Genomic DNA, 22,047 nt, shown 5'->3' with positions numbered 1-22,047 from the left:
TATATCTGGAATATTTTTTTGGACTATCTTTTCAATATAACCGAATAGAAACAGATATAAATACGAATCTAAATAGATAAAAAAAATTTCTTACCATCAAATGCTACAATTAATGTTTGAATCGAAAATTATTTTTTTCCCTATATAAATACTTAACTTTGCGGACAATCCGAAAAGAAGCCCCCACCCCCACCCTCCAAAGAAGAAACATTTAGTTTCATTTATACTTAAGAGATGGCGGTATTTGTTTGAGTGGCAAGGTGACGAATTGCAGCCGAGAAAGAAAACCATCTCCCAAGTGCTGGTGCTAGTGTGCTTTAATCTTGATACGCATTGTTTGTTTATATTTGATCTTGTGCATTTTATTAGGTTTTCTTTGCAGAAGTCGTAATTTAGAAATAAAAGCAAAAGTACGATCGCTTTATTGTATTTTGTTTTTACTTTTCTGTAGTTAGCGGTTATGGCAAATGCTGAGTATGATGAAAATACTAAGTACCGGGTACTGATCCTAGGAGGTATGTCAAAACTTTATTTATAATAATCGAAGAAAGGTTATATATATTGTTATTTGGTTCTCACTTGCTTATCATCTTTAAAATATTGCATTAATTCAAATTTCAAGACGTTCGTTACAATGGGATGCACGTTTCCTGTATTTACGGTATTCTTGCGTAATAGCGGTTTCAGCCCGCCCCTTGGTGTAAGGTGGTTGTATGCATGGGAACCAACGTTTTCCCATAGCATTGCAGACAGCATCCATAAAAAAAAAATTCTTTTCCTAAATCATTCAAATTTCATGAATGATTGTTGTTTTGCTAAAACATTTATATTATGCATTTCACACATAAAAATTAAAGGAAAAATTTTGCTTTTTATTTATTATTTTAGTTTTTCAGAATTTTTTTAAAAAAATTAATGAATGTAAATCGGAGTTGGATATTAAGTGATGATGGTTCATTTATTTCAAATTGTTACATTGGATTTTTCTTTTTTTAAATTTATGACTTTAAGAATATTTAATTTGAAGAAATGCATAAGAAGTGGGGAAAGTGTAGGAAAATTATTCACATTTTGCATAGAGTAGTTTAATTTTTTAAAAAATCAGTAATTATTTCTTAAATTTTTTATTGCTTTAAATTTTTTAAAAAAAATATGGGAGGACACTTTTTTCTCAATATTTTTTTTTGTATATGTTTTATTATGTAATCTAAATTAGGTAAATTAATATTTGGTTATATATTAATCCAAATATTAATATATAACTAAATATTATTAATATTTGGTTTCACTACAGTTTTTGAAGTTATAATTTCAAAAGTGTTTACCAATTAATTCTCAAATTCTAAAAAAAATTCCTACTATTTGAAATTAATAGTACTATTCTAATCTGTACTCCTACTAATAAATAATTCAATTAATTAAATGGTAATTATTTTAATCTTTGTTTTACCTTCTCTTAAATGCAAGATTTTTTGTATTAATTTTTCAGGGCTTTTTTTTTTCTATTGGAAATTATTTGAGTGATATATGTGCAGTAATATGTTCAGATTGATTTTTCTTGCTGATATAAATTATTTAGTATGTAGTAATTTTTGTAAATTATTGTATGCTATATTCTAATTGTATAAATTCATTATGCTTTGGTTTTTTTTCTTTTTCTGTTGCATAATATAAATTGGCAAGCATTGCATTTAATATATAATCAGTTTTATAATTCATGTCATCAATTCCGGGCCCTGAAATTTTGTTAAATGTCATAGGGAATGATATATAGTTTTTCTCCCCTTATAGCTATATACAATTAGAATAAATTCTCTATCTTCTGAAGAATATAGATTGAAATTGCTTTATATTGTATAAAAAATTATATGTGAAATTATGATTTTTTTTTTAATATTTGATTTCCATGAAGTGCATTTAAACAGAGTATAAAAATAATAAATAATAAGTCAGTGATAAATTTGGAATTATACTCATATATAGCATTTATTAGCAATAGTAGCAGCATTTCATTAGCAGTCATCACTAAAATTTTCATTAATTTTTTTTTCTTTTTCTGAATGGGTTAATTTTCATATCAGTAACAATATCTTGCACTGATTACCAGGGTTTTTATGGAGTTTTTTTTTTTTTTTCTCTAAAAATAGATTCTCTTATCAGCTGCTTGTTTATCACAGAAAATCATTGCTTATGCATCATTAAAGATGATGAATAAACAATATTTCTTAAATAAAAAAACCCTTCATTACTCTCCAAATTATCTGCTCGAACATATTTATATTATAATAAAATTCTGCCCTTCCCTTTTCCATTGTTATATATATATTAATTTCAAGTTTATTTAAAATTTGAAAGTGTTTTCTTATAATATCTGGATGTCATTAAGATTTAATTCTTAAATAATTACTTTTAATCCATCTGCATCAAATTTATAAAATTTAAAAAATTTCTTTAAAATTTAGCTTAAATGATAAAAAATTTGGTATAATATATGATTCAATTAATTAACTGAGAGAGTATTTATGGTTTAATTTTTAAAAATATTTCTGGTGATTAAAAATATTCCTAGTATCATCTGAAAAATTTTAATATGTCAGTTACTTTGATGACATAATATTTTGTTATAGTTTTTGTATCTAAAATTCATATTGTGTTTTTGAGAAGCTAAATTGTTTTGGCTATATTTCTGATTCTCATTTGTAATGAATTTTATGGCATTTTGGAATGGTACTTCTAGCTTTGTTACATAAATATAATCATTTTATATAAATAAATTATTTATATAAATTAGATTAATTATTCATTTTATATCCTTATGTAAAATGAATAATTATATAATTGTTCATTAATTATTTATTTTATATAAATTATATTAATTTTATCAGATTTATATAATTTTGCCATTTGGTTTTAAAATCCAGCCTTTTGCTATTTTTTTTCAGCCATCACTGCTTAGACAAGCAATTTTATACGGGTGAATTCTAGTGAACGGTACGCGCCAAATTTTATAGATAAAGTCGCCAATATGGCAACTCCTCTACGCTTCCACTGAATGGCTTTTTTTTAATAAAATAATAATAAAATTATAATAAAATTTGTTGTATTTTAATAAAATTTGTTTTTTTTATTATTATTATACTTTAACTAATTTTTGGTGAGTTTAGTTTCTCATTGTCAGTATACTAAAAAAAAGTTGATGGGGGGAAAAAAACAAACTTTCTTTTAAAACTTTTAGTAGAGACAGATTGTAGAATATTTCACTCTGTAGAAACTTTGCTTATCAATAAACCAGTGTCTATTTTTGCTGTTGTACAAATGCAGTAGCAAAGTACATTCATTTCTGCTACATGATTTGAGAAAAAAGAAGGTACAATAGAAAATGCAAATCCTGAGATGCTGAAAGCTAGATTTTAAAAGTCTTCCCACAGCAAGAATTTCTTTTGTAAATTCAAAGTTAAAAATAAATTGAAAAATTAATAATTTTAGTAATTTTTTTTATTTATTCATATTTTTATAAAAGAGAGTGGATATAGGAAATATAATGTAGGAAAACTTATTCCTAAGAAAGTTCAGTATTTAATTACACTTTCTTAAACATTTATTTGTTTGTAATTTTCTTTGTTAAAATTTACTTGCATAATGTCTAAAATTTAATTATTCATTGGCATTATTGAATAAATATCATTACTCTAGTGAGCACACATGAATTATCACTGTGTTTTGATTTTTTTTTAAACAAACGCCATTTATTCTGAATTTTTGTGATATTTATCTTTTACATCTAAATAGAAGGGTTTTTTAGTAGGAATTTTATTATCTATAAATATTGTGGATATAATATACTGATATGCTTGATTTGTCAAATACACTGACTTTTTTTTTAACAAAAAATAATGTACCATTTAATTTCTTTATATTTCTCAATAGATGAGTTTCTCAATTAGATGTTTTATTTGAAATTTTTAAATAAATAAAAATTGAACCCTTGAAGATAGAATTTGACTCATGAATTATTAAATATTGGAATTTATTATCAAATTTGAGGGTTTCATTAGTATATGAATATGTGCACATATATATATATATATGTCAAATTTTGTTATAATTTTGCATATTTCTATGTGTATTTTTTAGTTTAGAATTGTTGATTATTTATGGGAGATTTTTCTGCATTTTCTGGTGAAATAATAGTCCAAACTTAATTCATAAGCTATTATATAGAATAAAAAAATACCTTTTTTATAATATCAGTAGGAAATGTTCCTTATAATAGTAAATATTCAGGGATATTTTTTTAAATATTTTCTTTTTGTGTGTGTATATATGTGTTTATTGTAATATGTATATGAAATATAACCTCTGGAAAATGAGCAATTCTTAAAATCGTAACTTTATTCTTTTTTTTTTTTTTTTTTTTTTAACCATGCTTACAAAAACAGCTTTAAAAAGTTTTCTCTCAATTCCATGACCAATACTCTAGTAATACAAACAGAAAGAAAGTAGAAAGAACAATGCCATGAGAAAATATTTAAAGTTTAAATATCTTTAGATGGGAAAACATCCTTACTTGCTGAGCTAGTATTTATTTTTAAAATGTGTTTATCAATATTGCAGCATCATTTAGATTGAAATTGCAATGTCATGTGAATGGCAAGTGATTTGAAAATAATTACTTTTAAGAAAGTGAAACATCTAAATATATTTTGTACTATAGATCTTGTGATTTTAAATAAAATTATAGCCATGATAAAAAGTCAATAATCAGTTTATTTCAAATTTGAATCTTTAGAATTAAAAATGATTATATTTTTTAAACTTTATTTTTAGCAAGTATGTTCAAGCTATAATCATTAGAGAAAAATGTGAACACACTTCACCTGTGAAGATTCAAAGCGTAAATAAAAGAAAGTTACAAATTTTTATGACTCAGAAGGGAAATTCCACATTTTGGAATTGAAACTATATTTAACATTAAAGAATTACTTATGCAGCAGTTTCAAATATTTGAAATTACAGCTATAAGATCTTTAGATGGGTGAAAAATTCCCTTAACTTAGAAGTTAAAATGCTTTTAAAGTTTGAATCAAAACATTTTTAAAAGGAATTAGTTTTAAAAGTGTTAATAATTTAAATCATCTATTATCTTTAAAATAAATTCGTTTTATCATTGCCTCTCAAAATCTAATAGCTATAACTTTAACTTTGTTGATTTGATATTTGACTACTGCTCAGTGAATTGCTCATTTTTATTAATTCTTTAGTCTCTCTTTCCAAGCTAGGAAAAACTGTATTTATGAGTTGATAAGAGTTGTGAACATATTTCCAGCAATCCCACTCTGTCTTGAATGCTTTACTAGTGATATGAATACAGCATTTCCCTAGAATAATCATAAATTGGATTATTACTTAATTTACCATCTAAGGATTTAAAACTAATTTTCCATCATTTCAAGAAGTACATCTAGTCTTTGCAGAAATGGGATTTTTGGATTTTGCTATGATTACTTTACATTCAAAATGTCTTAAATTTCAACATCTTTTCGACTGTTACACACACACACACACATTTTAATGTTATTTGGAGCTGTTTTTTTTTTTCAGTTGTGTGATTTTCACATGGCACAGAATAATAATATTAGACTATTAAATCAACAATCATAAATCAATAATAAATCAGCAATCTACTGAACTCAAATATTAAGGTACTTTTTAAATTTGAATGTGAGTGGTTAGAAAATAATTAATTTTAAAAATAATGATAAATAGTATTTATCACATGTATAGGTAAATTTAAAATGAGATTTGTGAAAAAAAATCTGAAATTTAAAATTATTTAATTTTTATTTTTTAATAAATTCCATAGCTAAATATTGAACCTCTTCTTAAATTTTTTTCTTACCAAAAATTTTTGTATTGAAATTAAAATATAAATGAAATAATTGAATTAAATTACAACTGTAAAATTATATATTTTTTTAATTGCAGTATAATATTTCTTTTCAATCAATCTTTCTTGATACTCAATCAGTTTCTTTATATTGCAATTTCTGTAATTCAATCTTATATTCAGCAATATTTCTTTATATATTATAACATTTAAAATTTCCATATTAAAATATTGTTATATTCAGTAAAGGGATAGTTACTTAATACTAATTTATCTTTCATTTTTCTCAATCTTATTGAGTCAATTCAATTTTAAAAGCTCTGTTAGTTATTCCTTCCTTATTACAATATCTCATTCCTAATTTGAAGTGAGATATTGTAATAGTTGACTATGATATTCTCTGGTTCTTCCTTTCTAAATATTATGCTTATTATAAGCAAATAAAATACCAAAAATTGATATTGTTACACAATGTGACTAATATTTTATAGCCATTCAAATACATTAACTATATAAGCTACACTTTATACAAAATAGATTATTAAAGCAAATACTTTATAGAAAATAAAGTAACTAGAAATATTATATGTTAAACATTCATGAAAACAAAAACAAAAAAATGTTTGAAATTCATTGAAAAATAGGAAATAATACAATAAATTAATATAATATTTGTCATTTTTAGTATGTGATCTTAAATTTTTAGTTGTAAAACTCTGGAAATGCTTTTTTGATTTAAAATCTTTTATATTCTAAAATATTTTATTCAACATATTTTATTCTCCTATAAATTTTTTGTATGCTTAATAGAAGAATAAAAACAGAAATTAGGATTTATTAGTAATAGCTGTTCTGTAATGTTATTTAATTCATGTTATATTGATTTTAAGCATTAACAAAACATTGTATTACTTTATCTTTGCTATGATTGATTTCAATGATTTTCTTGAATTAATTAAAGACTCTTCAAAGAGTAAATTGGATAACATGATGTTAATAAAATATTTCCATTAAAAGTATATCTGAAATTCCAAAGACTGATTGAAGTAGACCAAAAATAAGTATAAAAAATTGTTCCAAACTTATTTGAAGAATCACCAAATAAATTTTTCTTAAATTTATGCAATGTTAAAATTTTTTTTCACTTATATATATTTTTTTAATCGCATATTGCAATCAAGGCAAGAATTATAATTACTATAAAAAAACGTACTGATTTTTCTCTAAACATCTTATATCTTTATTAGGTGGATTGTTTAACTTTTTTTGTTTGGTAACATTTTTTTTATCTATACCATTTTTGAATATTGTTTTATTTTGATGAATATTTTGAATTAACTTTCTAAAGTTATTTGTACTTTTATGTATGCCTGAACGATTATTCTCATTAATCTGTACTGTTAATTTGTAACTATTTTTATTTTATCCGTTAACAGTGGTCATTTTGAATTCCTTTTTTTATCTCCAAGAATATATTCGATGTGAAATATTTTGATTAAAATAATCGAATTATTTCACTAGCATTTCTTTTTGAGTTAAATTTTGAATAATAAATACATCGATTGTTTTATATGTGAACCAACCATTCTATTTTCAGCTATGTTCTTAATATTTAATTTCGAATGCCTTAGTGTTTGAAATTTCTGTAATCAGTTACCCTTTTAATTTGTTAGTTTTGAAAATTATTCATCGTATCAGTTCGTTTGGTATTTCGTAATGTTCAAAGTACATATTCCATTTCTTTCTTTCTTTTTTTGCATTTGCAATAAGTAAATTCATAACTTCCATTCAGATTCGAGAAACAATAACATTTGGCTTAACACTTAAAATATTTGGAAAAAAAAAAAAAAATCGACTTTACGCCAGACTTTTTTAAAGGCTTTTTTCAAAAAGGCGCGACCTGAAATTCATCTCTAAAAAGAATGTAGCCTTTTTTTTTAGTTCAGTTTCTTCCAAAAGTAATAAAACTGTGAAACTCAAAGTTATTTTGCGTTGTTGCAGAAATAACATCAGTGAATAATTTAAACTATGTTACAGTCAAACTGCTCTGTAATTTAAATACTCCATTAATTCATTCAACCATACAATCACATTATATTTGAGAAAATGGAAATGGCGCATCCAGAAGCGCAAAATACTTTTCTTTTCTTTTAAATCTCGATTTCTTTTTATATTTTATTCGCATTAGACTGTCTCATGATTCATTTAAACGAGTTTCTAGGTGTTGTGTCTGCTGTGAATGCCATGCATTAACTTATGGGTAATCTCGGTCATGGAACAGACGACATACCTCAGCTTTCACGAGCGAGCGAAGCCTTTTACGCGCCAGACAGTGACAGTTATGTGATTATTTTCCGCTGTCATCTTTTGCAGTTTAAAAACAAAAATTCGAGCAGTTTTTCATGTCGCCTTTTGACATTAAAAAGCCCACAATGATTGAATGTTTTCTATCCATTGAATTTTCTAACATTTGAAAAGGTGTGCGCTAAATTTATTTATTAGAAACCTAATTATCGATAACAGTTAAGTTATTTCGTATTTATGCCAATTTTTCACCGAGTTTTATACATTTTTCAGAATAAATGCTTTATTTATTGCGCATGCTTTCATTTTACAGAATAACTGAATTGCATTTAAGTAAAAATGTGAAGTTCTTTATGTTAATGCAGAAACATAGTTTATTTAAGAGCCAACGAAAGCAGACACAGAAATTGATTTTAAAAATAATAGGAATAATTTGTTATTGTTAGAATGAAATGGAAATGTTTTTTTTTTTTTCCCTTCGAATTATAAATTCTAAAAAATTTTGGTTTGTAGTTTTCCTTACTTGTAGGCGTAGAATGTATGAATCTGAGGATAATTTGTTTTTGATGAAAGAACTTCCTTCATAGCTGTTAGAAGTAATCTTCAGTTTTATCAGCTTTATTTAGTTATGGAAAATTTTCTATTTGAATGTTCTATTTGAAATGATATGAAATTTGGAACTCCAGATATTTCAGATGATGTGCCCTTTATTTGTTAGATAATAACAGTAAAACAAAAATTTTGATTATTTGTTTGTTTTTTTAACTCAGCACGTTAGCTTATGTACAAAATATTCCCATGACTTAAGAAATAAGAAAATATAAACTTCACAAATTAAAAAAAAAAAAAAAAATGTTTTTCTTTTTCCTTTTTTTTTTTTTTAAAGGTAAGGGATGATGTTAAAAAGTCGATTTTTGACGAAAGTGTGAAATACTTTTTTATTCAATGTTCTTAATTTTTGAAAAGTTTTCTTTGTAAAGCCACTTAAATTTTGTCCCTAAAGTTGAATTGATTTTTATATTTCCATAACGTACGAATGTTATTTTACATCTTTAAATATTGCTTTTCCAAAGAAAAACCTCATAAATTAAAATGTAACGGATATTTTTATTTAAATATGGTGCAAAAATTTCTCAATGTATTCTGTAGTTCTTGAATTACAGAATGAGCAATCCGCTCATTTATACATATTTTGCAGTTGCTTAAATGCATCATTAATCGGGAGGGGGGGGGGAATGAACATTTCATATATTTCATATATTATTTAATTGGTTTGAGAATTATTGAAAATGTTTTGTTTAAAATTAATGAAATGTATTGAATGCTTTTTTTTATCAGTCTTGAGAAAATTCATATTTTAAACGTCAGTATTTAAATATTGGATGATATTATATATTTCTTAAGCTGCCTGCTTGATTGCGAACAAATCATTTGATAAATTTCTAAACTAGAAGGAAGAAAATACTACTTTATTTTCTTGAAGAAAAGTAAAAGAGAAAGAGAGGTGTATAGAAAGTATTGTAATTGGCCAAAAAAAAACTCAGACACAAGATTTTGACGAATCTCCACGTTTTAGACCTCCCCGAGTTCGAAAAACACATTTTTGGAAAATGTCTGTCTGCCCGTCTGTGACTAAGATAACTCAAAAAGCCCTTTGAGCTAGACAGATGAAATTTGGTATACTGAATATGGTCTGCAGATTTTGTATAAAGACCAAATTTATAGATTTCTATCAAATTTTGAGGAAAAATTCGTTTAAAGGAAGTCTGTCTGTCCGGCTGTTGAATAATAAGTAAACATGATAACTACAAAATGAAGAGATTTCGATGGATAAAATTATGTGCATAGATTAAAAATTTATTGTGTAGAAAACTATCAAAACTTGATCCAAATCCAACCAGTGGTTTCCCGTCTGTGAATCTGTATTTTCAAAAGCATGTAAACGCGATAATAAGACTGCGGTGGCCTGGTGGTAAGGTCTCTGCTTGTGAGGCTTAGGGTTTCAGGTTCGAGACCCGATTCCACCGAAGAACCGTCGTGTAAGGGGGTCTGTTGCACGTTAAATCCGTCATGCCAAACGTCCTTCCTCCCGCTGGTGTGGTGTGGAGAGAAGGGGGGGGGCAGCTCAGGTGTCGTCTTCGTCATCTGACCGCGGTTCAAAATGACGAGGTCCGTCCCAAAATAGCCCTAGTGTTGCTTTAGAACGGGACGTTAATATAACTAAACTAAGTAAACGCGATAATTCAAAAACGCATTGATTTAAGTGTATCAAATTTAGTATGTAATTTTGTGACACGAGCGTAGTTCTGTATCAAATTTGTGTTTTGTCAACACGTCTGGAACACAAATTCGATTTTCATGTACTCTTAACCACATGCCAAGGATTAATAGCGAAAAAACAAAAACTTGTCAAAGATCGCACAATAAATTTCGTAACTGTTGTATACCACATTGCCATGAAAGGCATTTTCTCAGATAAAACTTTTATTAGATTGTATGCTAGAAAGTTTTAAGGAGACCACTCCCGCTGAGTGCTTTATATATCTTTTTCGCCTAAAAAGAAAAGTGTTAGAAATGAAGCTGCCACAAGCTTTCACAGACGAACGGATAATCAGCCTTTATTTTGCTACAGCTTCGCAAAATGAGCCTGATTTCTTTCCATGCGATTACAGATGCAGATTTCTTAAAACAAATTTGTCGTCACTCTCCCCCCCCCCATATCTGTCTTTTTTCTTCCCTAACATTATTTTTATCTATCTATACTTATATATAAAGCTCAGTGTGTGTGTGTGTGTGTGTGTGTGTGTGTGTGTGTGTGTGTGTGTGTGTGTGTGTGTGTGTGTGTGTGTGTGTGTGTGTGTGTGTGTGTGTGTGTGTGTGTGTGTGTGTGTGTGTGTGTTGGCGCTCTACAGAAAAGACCATTTGACCTACAGCTACCAAATTTGGTACATGTATACCTTAGAGGTCGGGAATGTGCACCTGGGGTCCTTTTTTTTTGAATTTTTAATTATTAACTAAAAACTAACTTTCCCGCCAAAAAAAATCTTTTCATTTTCCCCAACGCCAAATGGGTAAGGCTTCAGTTTTTTTTTTTTTCCCCCAACAGTAATGAGTCTAGGGTTAACATTTTTCGGCCGATTATTTCAAATGATTCTGTTTATTTTTTTAATGTTTGGTGCATTTAAAATTAAACATTGTTAATTAATCGATCTGCTCATGATGAATCTGTAGAAAATTGTGTTGACAAATTCTTGAGATATTACATAAATTAAGATATTCTTTAGTGCCCTTAAAGTATAAACGCTTAGTGACTCTGTTATCTGTAATCATATTACAAAAAAATGCTTTGTTTCAGTAAAAAATATTATTATATTAATTGCAGATTAATTCTTTCCACTTTAATTTAAAGCATAAATTCTACAAGAACTAACAGAAAATTAGAGAGATACATATTACATTATGACTGAAGGTCTTTATAATATTATGAGTGAATTATATGACTATCAAAATGTGAAGTTTTAAAATATTTTGATGAAGAATATATTAAAGTAGGAATTGCGTAAAATATTTAATTATTAAAATTTAAACGAACATTAAGATTGGCGAACCGACTGGTCGCCAAAGGCGGCTAGTACGTAATAAATGATGAGCGCATCAACTAAAACGCCTTCTATTCAAATTTCCTGTCATTTGGTTTATTAGAATACCCTCCTTGGCCATTTGAATTGGCGGAGTTGGATCTAAATGACCATTATTTACAGTCATCAGTGTCTAATAGCATTTATATCGATTTTGTTTAAGAATTAAAATATAGAAACGAAACCAACCAACCCAGCGGATGTTCCGAGAAGTAAACTTTCTCGCATGTTCTTTGTAATAAAGTTGTTATGCTTTCCCCTTTCCTGCATAAAATCATGTATTTTGAGTTATACAACAAACGCCTTTCATAGCACGGCTTTCTATAGGTAAGAAATGTTAACCTTTGCGTGAATTTATTTTTATTGAATCGGTTGTGTGATCCTGGTAATTTTTTTGACGATGAATCCCTACCTGACATGCGGGTAAAAGATACCTGAAAATCGAATTTGCGTTTTTCCCGACCGATTGAAACAAAGATTTGACACAAAATTACAATTGTAGGCGCAAAATCACATACTAAATTTAATATATTTAAGTCAGATTTTGTTCAAAATTTTGTAGAAATTTACAATTTTGGTGAAAAGATCATATACTAAATTTCATCTGCCTTTAGCTCAGTGTATCTTTTTCATACATTTTCCAAAAATGTGTTTTTTGAATTTTGGGTGGCCTAAAAAGTGGAGATCCGTCAAAATCTCGAATTCGAATTTTTTGACGATTATTATACATTCTGTATACTTCTTATACCTACCCCCCCCGCGCTCTACATCTCCAATAAATTTGGTTTATTTATATTTACGTCTCACATTGAGATTATCTTGAACTTGAAATCATGATTGAATGGCATCTCTTCTTAGAACTTTCACATCACCCCTACATGAAAATATTTGACCCAATAGGATTTAAAGTTTTCCAGTATGTTCTATGTCTCTATCTCTACTATTAATGCCTGCTTGCGCTTTTCAAATCAGACCGTTTAATTGAGAACTATCAAATTTAGCACAAATATATAGGGTGTTCATTAATTATTGTCGGGGTTTCCGTACCTCATAACTTTCGAATAAAAAATATTACGCAAAAACCGATTTCGTATTCGTAAATTACAACTCAAAGAATTTTACGTGGCAACAATGAGATCTTAGCGCATTTGCAGTCTGGGTAATTATGACGCCATACATAAAAGCGATCGTGCAAGAAAAAGCAATGTGTGTATTGTGGTTTTTCGAAACTAAATCAGTCATAACTACTCAACGTCGCTTCAGGACCACGTACAAGAAAGATCCTCCTTCGGATAATTCTATCAGACGCTGGTTAACACAATTTCAGGAAACTGGTAGCGTTCTACACCGAAAGGGAGCGGGAAGACCGAGCACCAGATATAACACCGCTGGACTTCTTTCTAGGGGGGTTTGTCTAGAACATTGTATACAAGACCCCTGTGTCCTCCCTTGATGAACTGAAGCGCAGAATTGTTACTGCGATCCAAAATGTTACCCCACAAATGCTGGAGAACACGTGGAGGGAAATCGAATTTCGTCTCGATGTGTTACGAGCCACGAAGGGCAGCCATGTGCAAATTCATTAATCTTTTTAATATCATTAATAAAATTCTTTGAGTTGTAATTTACGAATACTTAATCGGTTTTTGCGTAATATTTTTTATTCGAAAGTTATGAGGTACAGAAACCCCGACAATAATTAATGAACACCCTGTACTTTGGAAGATGAGAATGTTTACTTCGGAATGCCTTTTTTTATTATTAGAATTCTAATTAGTCAAGAATAAAATGTGATTTCTTACATTTTTTATGGAATAATCTTCAAAAATATTACTGCATAAGAAATATTTTGAAATTTTTTAAACAGTTACTTAGTGACACTAATTCAGTTGTGTATTTTTTTTGACAACAGATTTCATTGTTATATTGAAATTTAAACCATTTCCATTATTTTACAAACTATTTAATTGCATGAGTTTAATCCATGGTTGAAAGTTCAGGACAAAAGTTCCTAATATGATGTGCACAATCAACATCAGGACAATGTGCAATTTATGGATCGATTACCCATATAGTTATTTATTAAATGACACAATGGTGTCATGCGACTTTATTCCATTAGGAAGGTTCATGTACACTTTGCGGGTGTAAGGCTAGTAAACACATGGCTTTAATATCTTTCACAATTTGATGCTCAGAAATACAGCACATTTTATATCAAAGATTTAATTAATATTTTCTAATATTCAGATGAACCAGTTGGTCGCATAAGGCAGCTAGTAATGGGAATAAACGTGCTAGCAATTACTGAAACAACTCCACATGATATCCAGTTTCATTTCATTAAAGTGACTTTCTTAAAACTAGGATAGTCAGCGAAAAAGAAACGATTGCTGACGTATTTAAGTATAAGTCATATTAAATGTTTCATATGAATTCTTCATTAACTATTTCGAAGACTGACTGCAATCGTTAATCTATTTTTACTTTTCTGCAAAAAAAAAGGGGGGGGGGCACGTATAAATTGGGAGATTTGTCTTGATTTTCAACTACTGCGACTGCTTTTTTTCCCGTATCGAATTTATAGTTCATTATAATTTTTATTTCAGCTTCACCCGAACGTATTGCCATATTTTTTCGGAATTTCCGTATCCGTCAACAGACTTTTGCAGAACATTTTGAGTTCATCGACTTTCAAAAATTATTTACGATTATATTTATTTCCAAGAACCTCGTTAAATTTCCTTGAATCTAGTCGTTGGTGTTTTTAACGAGCGATTTTTTGTTTTTCCTCGTGCTGGAAATTGAGACTCCAGAACTTAAGAACGGATCGGACTTATTAGGGACTAATAATGGCGTCGAAATTCTTAAGAGAGCCCTGAAACCATCACAAATATGTATTTGTATATTTCGAATTTTTGTTCATTACAGTTTAAAATAGTATAATCAAGAATGTTTAATTTTTACAAAAAAATTGCTTTATTTAATTTTTATGATTTATATGATTGATTTTTGACGATGATTTATTCGTTTTAAATCTAGAATTTTTTAAAATTTGTTTTAAATCTAGATTTTTTTTTTTGTCTTAAATACGTTTTCTTAAGTATATTCGAAAGAAGTTAAGAATTCGTTGCATGAAATACCATCGGAAATAGTCTCCCCGAAATATTCTCGCATATTCTCTAATAAGGATATTATTATAATCCTCCTCCTTTCGCGTAAAAATTTTGACCTTGGACAATTTTTATTTTCAAAAATGTTATTTATTATTTTATTTTCAGAATCCTTCACTTGAAACGTTTTTGCGTCGTAGTATACAGTGGTGGCCAAAAGTGTGGACATTTTTGAAAGTTTCATGTTTTTTCAACTTTGCTTGCTTGTAGAATATATTACTTTTCACTTAAATACAAATGTTTATATATCAAATTGAAGGTAATTTAATGTAGAATTTAATAACAAAAATAGTATTACAATATCTGTATCACAAAAAAAGTTACGCTCATTTTAGTAAGATCTATCTTAAATTTGCATTTTTTAAAGTGATACTTACACAATCAATACTTAGAAGGATAACCCTTATTTTTTAAGACAGCTTCACAGCGCCTTTTCATCGAGTGAACGAGTGTTTGGAGTTCATCTTTCGTAATCACATGGTGCCAAGAATCAATTATAGATTCAATAAGTTGTCTTTTATTGGATGGATGTTTTTTTCGTACAAGAATTTTCAAACGTCGCCACAAATTTTCAATTGGATTGAGATCAAGGCTGTTTCCTGGCCATGGTAATACATCTATGCCTTTATTTTGAAACTATGCTTTGCATACTTTTTTGTGTGGCATGGAGCTGAATCCTGCTGAAAAATAAATGGTGCTTTGTTGGGGAAGAAATCCCTGATGGAAGGTATCAATTTTGGTTCCAGGACAGTTTCGATGTATTTTTCGGCACTCAGGATGCCATCAATCACTTGAATTCGGCCCACACCATCTGCAGACATACATGCCAAAATCATGGCATTTGTTGTTGTTTTCATAGTTGCTTCAATGCAATCAGGATGAAGCGCTTCACCTTCTCTAGGTCTCACGTATTTTCTACCATCACTACCAAAGAGCGATATTTTAGTCTCATCGCTCCAGATTACTTGCTTCCATTCATTTTCTGACCATTTAATATGTTCTTTTGCTCACTTAACTCGTTTTTCGCGTTGCTTTTGATTTAAATATGGTTTTTTCCTTGGAATTCTAGCTTGTAGTCCAAATCCTGATAACTTTCTTCTTATTGTTCTTTAACTTACTGCAATACCCGCTGCATTCATTTCACATCTAATGGCATCTGATGAAATTTTTCTATCTTGAAGGCATAGCCGTTTAATTTTTCTATTGGCAATAGCACTTGTGCATTTTTTTTCGGCCTGATTTGGCCTTATTTTCCACTGGTTTCGTTTTTTCATAACGTAAACAGAACTTTCGTACACCAGAACAAGTCACTGAACCACCAACTTGTTTTGCAATTTCAGCATAAGAGAGGCCATTTTCTCTCAATATTACAATTCGGCTTCTTTTTGTAGATGTCACCAACAAGAAGAACTGATTGGACATTGTTTAAAATTAGTTTAATTAAAAAAAAGGACTTAAAATATTCAAAAACAGCAATACTCTATTTAATTGTACTAGTATGCATCATTCCGCAAAATATTTCCACAACAATAACTCTTTTATCATCCAAATAACCTAAACTATAGTTACAGACATTTGATGGGTCCTCAGAACAGTGTTTGTGATTGGCTAGTACGCTTTTATTACAAAACACGTCATTATTCAAAACGATTTGTGTTTGTTTGTTCTACTAAAATGAGCGTAACTTTTTTTGTAATACAGATATTGTAATGCTGTTTTTGTTATTAAATTCTACATTAAATTACCTTCAATTTGAAATTTGATATATAAACATTCGTATTTAAGTGAAAATTAATATATTCTACAAGCACGCAAATTTGAAAAACATGAAACTTTCAAAAAATGTCCACACTTTTGGCCACCACTGTATAATAAATAAAACCAAAAATGCATTTTTGGATTCCTCCCCTCCACTTTTTTTTCGATTACTTGAGAACAAAATTTAATTCGGAACGGTAAGTTTAATAATAAGATAACTTACCAAATTTCATTTGTCAAAGTCGTTTTTTTGTTGTTGTTGTATGCGATTGAGCAGGCGAAGCGGTCAGATTTGGTTCAGTATTTGATATAGATTTGCATTTTAGATACAAATATTATAAGACAAATTTTATTTGTTTCTCCCTATTTTCTCTAATTCACTTAGTCAAATGGATAAACGTTTTCTTAATAAATTTCGTTTAAAATTTGATAGAAATGTACAAATATGGTGTTAAGACCATATACCAAATTCCATCCTACTAGCTCAAAGCATTTGAGTTGTTACGTTTACAGTCAGACATAATTCCAAAAATGTGTTTTTCGGACTGAGAAAAGTATGAAACGTGGAGATTCGTCAAAATCTTGAATTTTATCGTTTGAAAATTACATTATTCATTCTTTATATCCTTTTTTTATGAGGAAGTGAGAATGCAATGGACAATATTATAGTTAAAAAACGCAGTTAATGAATCGTAAAGTTCAAAAAGTAGAGTTAATTTATTGCTAAACTAGCCGCCTTTGGCGACCAGCCGGTTCGCCAATCTTAATGATCGTTTAAATTTTAATAATTAAATAGGTTGAACCGGAGTTTAACCCCCTTCTTCGCCAAGTTGCGATAACGCGCCAAAGCTGACAATCTTCATTATGCACTATAATTGAACATCTGCTCCTTTGCTTTTGAACATTTCGCAAGGCCGTTGTTGGCGATTTTTAAAAATTGCGGCAAGCAGGGGGTTAAACTCCGGTCGTACCATTAAATATTTTACGCAATTCCAACTTTAATAGATTCTTCAGCAAAATACTTTAAAGCTTCAAATTTTGATAGTCATATAATTCATTCATAATATTATAAAGGCCTTTAGTCATAACGTGATATGTATCTCTCTAATTTTTTGTTACCTCTCGTAGAATTTATGCTTTAAATTAAAGTGTAAATGATTAATCTGCAATTAATATAATAATATTTTTTACTGAAACAAAGCATTTTTTTTAATAATATGATTACTGATAATAGAGTCACTGAGCGTTTAAACTTTATGGGCACTAAAGAATATCTTTCTTCATTTATGTAATATCTCAAGACTTTGTCAACAAAATTTTCTCAAATTCATCATGAACAGATCGATTCATTAACAATGTTTAATTTTAAATGCATCAAACACTAAGAAAATAAAATGAATCGTTTAAAATAATCGGTCGAAAACAGGTTTAAAAAAAACTACTTAAAAAACGATGTACTTAAAACTATAAGCATATACAAAAAATACAGAACTAACATAAATACAATTTACTTACAAAAGCATGCAACTAACCTAAAAATAATTTAAATTATCCGTTGATAATGGTTGTCATGGCAACAATCAGAACACAATGCGCAGGCGTGAATTTTCTTCGCTATTTACGGTAACGCAACTGCGTGAATTTTTTTACGCCAGTTGGGATAACGCTATGCAGATTATACATTTTTAATTTCCTTTATTCTGTGTTATTCTAATTCAAAAGTACTTCAGAATGAATCTGAAACATGGATTCATTAACAATGTTTCATTTTAAATGCATAAAACATTAAGAAAATAAACAGAATCGTTTGAAATAATCCGGCGAAAAATATTAACCCTAGCCTCATTACTGTTGGGAGAAAAAAAAATCTGAAGCCTTATTCATTTGGCGGTGGGGAAAATGGAAGATTTTTTTTGGCGGGAAAGTTAGTTTTTAATTAATAATTAAAATTTCAAAAAAAGGGACCCCAGGTGCACATTCCCGACCTCTAAGGTATACATGTACCAAATATGATAGCTGTAGGTCAAACGGTCTGGCCTGTAGAGCGCCAACACACACACACACACACATTGAGCTTTATTATAAGTATAGATAGATATATGCTAAAATGTAAATAATATAAAATAAGATAAATTAATTTTTTTAAAAAATTATTTCGGCTTTCCTGGCGCATGCCTGTTGCGCTTTGCATTTTATGCAACCCTGTTAGAACCAGAAGTGTTCGAAATAAATTCAGAAACCATATTTTATGTGCTTTTTGGTGTTTGAAAATTTCTTTAGAAAAAAAAAAAAACTGCATATTCTGCTGTGAAATCGAACGGCAGCGTTTTTGATTAGACTTATTCGCTTGAGCTTATTTACCACTGAATAAATATTTATGAAATGCATAAAATGGATTAAATCGATCATATTAAATGGATTAAATCGCTGTCCCTCGTTCTCTTCATTTGCAATCGTAGGGTGTGTTTCCCCTCCCCCCCCACCTATCTTTTAAAGTATTTGCAATTTTTTTTTTTATTATTGGATCAATTACTTGGCACCAACCTGGAATTTGACAACTTTTCCGAAATTCAAAACTGCCGTGGATTAAAATTAAATGTTCTGAATTTTAGTTTAAAGTAGGTGATTGCGTTGCCATTATTTTTTGCAAATTAAATATTATGAATTTTTGTTAAAAAATAATATTCTGAATGCTAAATATTTCTTAATTAATATTTTATAGTTGTTTTAGTGCTTCAAAAATGAGCATTTCGTGCTATTTATAAGTTATACTTCGATGTTTAAAAAATAATTTTAAAAAGTTGTTGTTTTCTTAATTCAAGAATTAGATAATATATTTCTTAAGATTTCTGCAAAATTTTAAGCAAATCATTTTATAAATCTCTAAACTGAAAGATGTTTGCTTTATACTTCTTTTTAGCCAAAAAAAGGTCCCCTTTCCCATTTTTTTTTTTTTTTTTTTTTTTTAACTTTTGCCATTTAATTGGTATATTTTGGTTTTATTAATGTTTTTCAAATTTTTTTTATACAAATATTCAAAAATATTTATTTTCGAAAGTTTTTCAAAATATTCGTCCCAAACATAGTCACGTGACTTAAGTACATATAGTATTACCCCGCTTGCTACGCTTTTCAAGTGACCACATGAATAGAGGTGTAGATAGCAAAGAATATTTTACATATATAACCAGCAAAGTGGTCTCCTTGAAACTTTCTCTCAAATTCACCATTACAGATCATATCTCTCCCCCACGTAAAATTGTGAACCTTGTGTCAGGCCGCGAATGCCTTGCATTTGCATTGCTTAAAAATCGTTACGAAATAGACTGATTTTACGAATCTATCATGTGAATATATATATATTTTGGATGCCTTTTTTTTCTGACTGAATGTAATCGACATTTGGCACAGAATTACCATTATAGTCACAAGACCACATAACGAATTTCACTGATTTAAGCCATTGCTTTTACATTCATGTGGACGTACAGACTAATAGACTGTCAACTCTTCGACGTGCTTCAAAATTTGATATCTATATTTTAAATGCTAAATCTGTGTACCAAATTTTATCTATCTAGCTTTTTGCGTTTTGTAGTTATCGAGTTAACTTACACTCTTACAGCCAGCCAGCAAGCCAGACAGTTTTCCTTTGATGAATTTCATTCAAAATTTGATAGATATCTTCAAATTTGGTCGTCAATACATATACTAAATTTCAGTTGTCTAGTTCAGAGCGTTTTTCATTCATCTTGTTCACAGGTAGATATACTGTCAAAAATGCATTTTTCGAAATTTCAATTTAGCATTAATAAATCTAACTTTAATCGTTCTAACTTGCCTACACAAATCGTATTCATATCTTCCAAAGCAATTATCTTCCAAAAAATGTATATAATGTTTTTGTATTATCTTAAGATTTAAAAAAATCACCTTTTTAGTGATAACAATTTCATTTCAATTTTAAAATATTTTTAATTCAATTGGATACACTATCTGAAAACTATGTTTTTAAATGCTATGAAAGAATTCGAATTCATCCAAAGAGATATTCAATCTCGGTGTTTTTTTAAAAATCATTTGACTCCCGTAATGGGATTTTGACTTCCGCTTTTATTTCATCATATACATATATACTTTTTAATTTGCAATAACTGATTCAATTGAATTCATGTTTTTTATGTTATATCAAATAACAAGATGTGTTTTTTAAAGAAATAAATGCCATATTAATTATTTAAAATCCTCAAAAATCAAGAATTTGGGTGAACAAAGGGATGGCCAAAGACATCTAGTAAAATAGTAAAAGTGAGAACAATATATATTAATTATGCTTCTTTTTCAAAAAAAAAAAAATAAAAAAAATCCATCCCTGGGTTTTTTTTTTTTTTTTTTTTTTGTTTAGAGGGGGGGGGGGGTCGTACGGTTTCAGTGTTTCGGAATTTATTTATTTACATTTTCAATTTTGTCCAATACTCCATATTGTCTATCAATATCTTGGATCGTAGCCGATATTCTTGAGAGGGCGAGAGTTGCAAGACTTATTTAATATATCTTGTAGCTAGTTTTTTCAATGTGATGATTCTAAGTTGACGGAAATCATACTATTGCATTGTAATCTCTCTCTCTCTCTCTCTCTCTCTCTCTCTCTGTCTCTGTCTCTGTCTCTCTCTCTCTCTCTCTCTCTCTCTCTCTGTCTGTGTGTGTGTGTGTGTGTGTGTGTGTGTGTGTGTGTGTGTGTGTGTGTGTGTGTGTGTGTGTGTGTGTGTGTTACTTGCTCCATACCTGCTAATGATCGTAATAAATGTTTACACCTTGTCATTCCATTTAGAATTTTCTATTTGGAAGAAAGATATAGGTGCAATTTTAATTACGGATAAATAGCCAGTAATACATAACACTGTCCCCATGTGACAACATTGGGGAGAGGAGAACGTGGCACACTCGGACTACATTTTGAAATGAAAATGGGTTGGTTTTTAACATAATAGTATTTATAGACTAGCATATTACCTGTTCATTGCTTGGTGAAAAAATAATTTAAACGTTCCATAGAGCAACTATTGGATCTGAGATTACGATATTTTGCACTTAGTTACTAAATGTAGAATAAATAAAGAATACATTTTTCAAAATTGTAATTAAATTTTTGATTAAATATTAATCGAAATTTGAACGTTTTTCCTCAGTAATTTCGAAAATATTATTGTTTAAAACATTTTAATATATTCATCTAATTTTTTTTAAAGAGAACCTTTTCAGTTTTTTTTTCTTTCTTTCTATTAAG

The 22,047-nt window shown here is 28.8% G+C and overlaps 1 protein-coding gene across 1 annotated transcript in view; it reads left to right on the top strand.

Annotated features, from left to right (window-relative positions):
- The first annotated feature begins 266 nt into the window (after positions 1–266).
- Positions 267–22,047, top strand: part of LOC129975779 (uncharacterized) — a 45,479-nt gene continuing 23,698 nt past the window's right edge. Inside the window, exon 1 of the mRNA XM_056088998.1 lies at positions 267–515. Coding sequence (XP_055944973.1) covers positions 461–515 — 55 coding nt within the window. The 5' untranslated portion in view covers positions 267–460. The remainder of the gene's footprint in view (positions 516–22,047) is intronic.

Source organism: Argiope bruennichi, chromosome 1 (assembly GCF_947563725.1).
Source record: "Argiope bruennichi chromosome 1, qqArgBrue1.1, whole genome shotgun sequence".
Taxonomy (NCBI): domain Eukaryota; kingdom Metazoa; phylum Arthropoda; class Arachnida; order Araneae; family Araneidae; genus Argiope; species Argiope bruennichi.
The sequence above is the reverse complement of the archived record's forward strand: the minus strand, read 5'-3'. Positions and strand labels throughout refer to the sequence as shown.